The 4,926-nt window shown below is 49.3% G+C and overlaps 1 protein-coding gene across 1 annotated transcript; it reads right to left on the reverse strand.

Moving 5' to 3' along the window:
* Window positions 1–209: 209 nt before the first annotated feature.
* LOC138977093 (uncharacterized) lies at window positions 210–4,589 on the reverse strand. Its single transcript, XM_070350002.1, has one exon. It carries the CDS (start codon window positions 4,587–4,589, stop codon window positions 210–212), a length of 4,380 nt encoding a protein of 1,459 aa, XP_070206103.1.
* Between the last annotated feature and the right edge of the window lie 337 nt (window positions 4,590–4,926).

The following is a 4,926-nucleotide window of genomic DNA, read 5'->3' on the forward strand; positions in this document are numbered from 1 at the left end:
AAACACTGCAAACCACTGCAATACACAAACTTATTTTCTGAATCGCGTTCCGCGACAAAGGCCCCCCCTTCTGAAGCGAAAACTAGTTTTAGCTCTTTCTCAGACAATAAGTTTTATTTCATTTAACCCTGAAAATACTCCACCTCCTTTCCACTTGCTATCCTATTCATCTCTGGAAGCTCACCACCTCTCAGTTTACTACTACTCCTCTACTGATAATTGGCTCTGCTCAAAAAGTCAGCTCCGACATTGTCTTTGCCTGGAATCACTTTGAGGGTGAAAGAGTGTTGTTGGAGCTGCAAAGCCCATCTCATAAGCCTGCCGTTTTCAGTTTTTGACTTCTGCAAGTACTGGAGTGGTTGGTGATCAGTTTCAATCACGAACTGCTCGGCGTACAAATACTGCTCGAATCTTTTCACTCCCCAAACCACCCCGAGACACTCCTTTTCTATGGTCGAGTAGTTTCTTTCGGCGCTGTTCAGTTTTTTGCTTGCGTAAGCCACCGGGTGCAAGTTGCCACCTTGCTCTTGCAGTAGAACTGCTCCTAACGCTTCGTTGGATGCGTCTGTACGTAACACGTACTGTTTGCTATTGTCCGGCAGTATCAGAATGGGTTTGCTGGTCAGACACTGTTTCAGAGTCGTGAAAGCAGTTTCACACTCTTTGGTCCAGACTACCTTCTCTGGCTGATCTTTCTTTGTGAGGTCTGTGAGGGGCGCACTCACGCGAGCAAAGTCAGGCACAAACTTCCGGTAATACCCCGCTAGGCCCAAGAAAGAACGCACCTCTTTCTTTGTACGAGGTTTTTCCGCCCTTCTGATTTTCTCGGTTTTGTCATCGTCTGGGCTTATTTTCCCATGACCGATCCGGTGACCGAGGTAGTCAAGTTCGCGGAATCCTAGGTGACACTTGGAGGGTTTGGCGGTGAGGCCGACCTCCTCAAGCCTCGCCAACACTGCGTTCAAAGCCTCCAGATGTTGTTCCCAGGTTTTGGTTGCTATCAGGATGTCATCCATGAAGAATTCTACGTCCTCCCTGCCTAACGGATCGAGCAGTTTTCTGACACACCTAGTGAATATGGCACTGGCCGTTTTCAGTCCAAATGGCATTTTTGTCCACTGGTATTGGCCCCCTGGAGTAGAGAAGCTGGTTTTGGCTCTGTCTTTTTCTTTAACGCCCACTTGCCAGTAACCCTTACTCAAATCCAATTTTGAGAAGTACTCTGTCTGCTGCAGACGAGCAAATATTTGCTCAGCATCCGGAATTAGCTCAGAATCGAACTCGGTGACCTTGTTCAATTTTCTGTAGTCCATACAGAATCTTACTGTACCGTCACGCTTTTGCGTCAGTACAACCGGACTGCTATATGGAGACACGCTAGGTTCGATAACCCCCATCTTTTCCATAGTTTGCACTTCCTTCTTGATTGTTTCCCTCTGTGAGTGAGGAATTGGGTACTGTTTCACACGCACCGGCTCAGAGGTAGACAGTTTGATTTCGCTTTCTTCTAGCTGGCATGAGCCTGGCATATTACTCAGAGCTTTCTGGTGACTGCGACACAAGTTACGCAAGTCTTTCTGCTTTTCCACAGATAATTCGGCGTTAATGACCACATCATCCCACTTTTCTTTTGGAGCGAGAGGTATGAGTGGTATCTTGTCGGTGTTCAGCCCACCGTCTTCGCTATCACTCATCTCGTGCATCACAATTGCTACTTCTTCTTCTGCGGGTTCCGCCGATCTCACGGCCGCTCCGTCGGGAACATCCGACGCGGTTCTTTCCACGTACAACTTCAGCAAGTTGGCGTGGTACACCTTGACCTTGTTTCCCATTTGTACTCTATAGTTGCAAGATCCCACTCTATCAACTATCTTGTAAGGTCCTTTCCAAGTCAGCTGAAGCTTGTTGTGCTTCACTGGTAACAAAATCAAAACTTTGTCACCCTTTGCCAGGTGCCTTTGGCGTGTGTTTTTATCGTACGCCCGTGCGTGTCTGAGCGAGGCTTTGCTCAGGTTTTCCCTGGCTAGAGTGCACGTTTGTTCTATTTTGTTCGAGAGATCGACAATGTGACCTATTGTCGTCCTCAACTCTTCACTGGACTCGTCATCAGTCCAAATCTGCCTGAGTACCTGCATGGGTCCTCGGACCTCTCTCCCGTACAAGAGTTCGAACGGAGAGAACATCAGGCTTTCTTGGGGCACCTCGCGGTATGCAAACAGTAGAGCGGGAATAAATTTATCCCACTCCTTGGGCTGCTCTTGGCACATACGCTTCATCATTGACTTGAGAGTAGAGTTCAGTTTCTCTGTTAACCCATTGGTTTGAGCATGAAACGGACTGGTGCGCAATCCTTTCACCCCTAGCAACCTGTTGACTTCAGTCATGTATCCACCTACAAACTGTCCCCCCTGATCAGTCAACACTTCTTTGGGTAGTCCGAAACGCGTCCACATCTCAAACAGAGCATCCGCGACCGTCTCTGAGCTGATGTCTTTCAGCGGAACGGCCTCCGCGTACCTAGTCGCGTGATCGATCATGGTAAGGATGTACCGATGCCCCCGCGCCGAAGCAGGTAGGATGGGACCGATGATATCAACACCAACGCGTTCGAAAGGGGTGTTCATCAGCGGTACTTTCTGGAGGGGTACCTTCCTAGTTGCTCCCTTAGGAGTACTTCTTTGGCAGGCATCACATGATGCACAGTAGCGTCTCACATCTCCGCAGATGCCTGGCCAGAAAAAGTCTCGCCAGATTCTGTCTCTGGTTTTCCTAGCGCCTAAGTGACCTGACATGGGTGAATCATGCGCCAAACCCATCACTTCGTCCCTAAACTTTTTAGGCACCACCACCTGCTTGTATTCTGTATCTTTGGACGAGTAGACCCTGTACAGAATATCCTTCTTCCATACGTAACGAGTCCCTGTTTTGATCTTCTGGTCTGCGACCGCGCGAGCCTTGACCAAGTCAGGGTCGTTTCGTTGCTCAGCTTTCAGATCATCAGGTTTGATCTGCCCTATCAGAGTTTCCTTGGGAATAACCTTCACTGGCTTTTCCTTGCTTTTTGCTTCTTGCTGTCGAGTGACTACGGGAGCACAAGTCTCCGCTCTTGCTCGGAACAAAGGCACCCCTGTCTCGACATTTTGACTATCGGTCCTCACGTTACCGATCAACACCGGATGCACCGGCCTATCCATCACCAACACCTTGGTAATGCCACTGAAAAATGGAGTTCGCATCTCCACTTCAGCTATCGGGAGCTCTCTAGTCACACGGGAATCGGCTAACACTACTCTCTTTGCTTCGCCCGTGTACTTCTCCCTCGGAACTATCTCGCTGTCTACAATGATAGCGGAAGCTCCCGTATCCCTTATCGCTCTCACCGTCTTGCCTTCGACGGTAGCTTCACACTGCGGCTCAAACACGAGGTTACAGCATTTCTCACATACTGTGGGAGGTTCCTGAACGTCCACCGCTGCCAATGTGATCGTTGATGCAGAGCTAGGCTTATTGTTGGGTTTGCTCTTAGGACACTGACGCGCCAGGTGAGGTCCGCCACATAGAAAACAACCGCTGGGACCCGACCTCTGTCCCTCCGATGCGTTGCCGAACCTGAAGTTATCTGTTCTCACGTTCGCGGGGGGTTTGGATCCACCGTTGGGTTGGTTATGCACTGTTTTGGGTGGATTAGGGATCGCCCGGCGATGTTCCGATTCGCGCGACTCCTCGTACACGCGCGCGTGTTTGAGCGCCTCATCGACATTGATTGGGTTACGCTCCCGCACGAACCGAGCTTGTTCAAAGGGTAGCCATTCTAGAAACCTTTCCATGATGATCAGACTTTTTGGGTCATGTGCTTTACCCTCTCTCTTTGCTAGCTCCACCCACCTGTCAAAATACAGTTGAATCCTCGTCAACCCTTCCTTTGCGCTTTCCCCAGCCTCTTTCTTGGCGCCCCTAAACTTTTTCCGGTACGCCTCTGATGTCAGCTGGAACTTTTCCAGAATAGCGGCCTTTACCGTGTTGTAGTCCTTTGCCTCTTCATCTGACAATCTGGCATATGCCTCGCGTGCTTTGCCTTTGAGTTGGCAGCCTAGTCGCGCTCCCCAATCATCATCATCCCATTTCGAGATTTTTGCTACCCTTTCGAATTGACGAAAGTATGCCTCGAGATCATCTTTATCATCCAGATATGGTAGCTTCAATTTGATTGATTTCTCATGCCCGGGACTAGCATCGTTGCCTAACTCGCGAGCGTTCTGGTTGCGATTGCCTTCAGCTTGATTCTGCAACTCGATACGACGCAGTTCGAAGTCTCGCTCCTCGCGCCTATCTTCTCTCTCTGCCGCGATCCTACGCTCTTCAGCCTGGAGAGCTTCTCTCCGTCTCCTCTCCTCCAACTCCAGGTTATCTTTTCTCTTCTTCTCCTCCAACTCCAGGTTATCTTTTCTCTTCTTCTCCTCCAGCTCCTCGAGCCGGCGTTTTTCGATATACTCTGCTAAGGGTTTACCTGATAAGCCTAGTACGTTGCCGTCACGCTGGTATGCCACTAGAGGCGAGTCCACCTCTGCTACCTGACGTGGGCGGGGCATGTTTACTCTACTCTAGAATAAATGTCACTAAGGTTTACCTGTAGGAGAAAAAAGATCACTAGATACCTCGCCTCAGTCAATCTTAGTTCGTCCCAGACGATACAAGGTTTGACTGTTGTAGCCGTAGACTAGCCTCGACACTCTGTTAGACAATACCCTACTTCTAACGAAAGTGACCTTGACTCCAAGCCAAGCTGCTAACTACTGCTACTTATGTTGATTGTGACCCCGACCCTGTCGTAGATTACCAATACAACATTTCAGCTGCACTAATTCACACTGATTAGTTACAACCGGCACGGATTATAGACTTTACTTTGAACCTTTGAACAAAGAA

The sequence above is a fragment of the Littorina saxatilis genome, linkage group LG9 (assembly GCF_037325665.1).
Source record: "Littorina saxatilis isolate snail1 linkage group LG9, US_GU_Lsax_2.0, whole genome shotgun sequence".
In the NCBI taxonomy this organism is placed as follows: Eukaryota; Metazoa; Mollusca; class Gastropoda; order Littorinimorpha; family Littorinidae; genus Littorina; species Littorina saxatilis.

Excerpts from the sequence above, each read along its gene's own strand:
- LOC138977093 (XM_070350002.1), bottom strand. The coding sequence starts at position 4,589 with ATGCCCCGCCCACGTCAGGTAGCAGAGGTGGACTCGCCTCTAGTGGCA.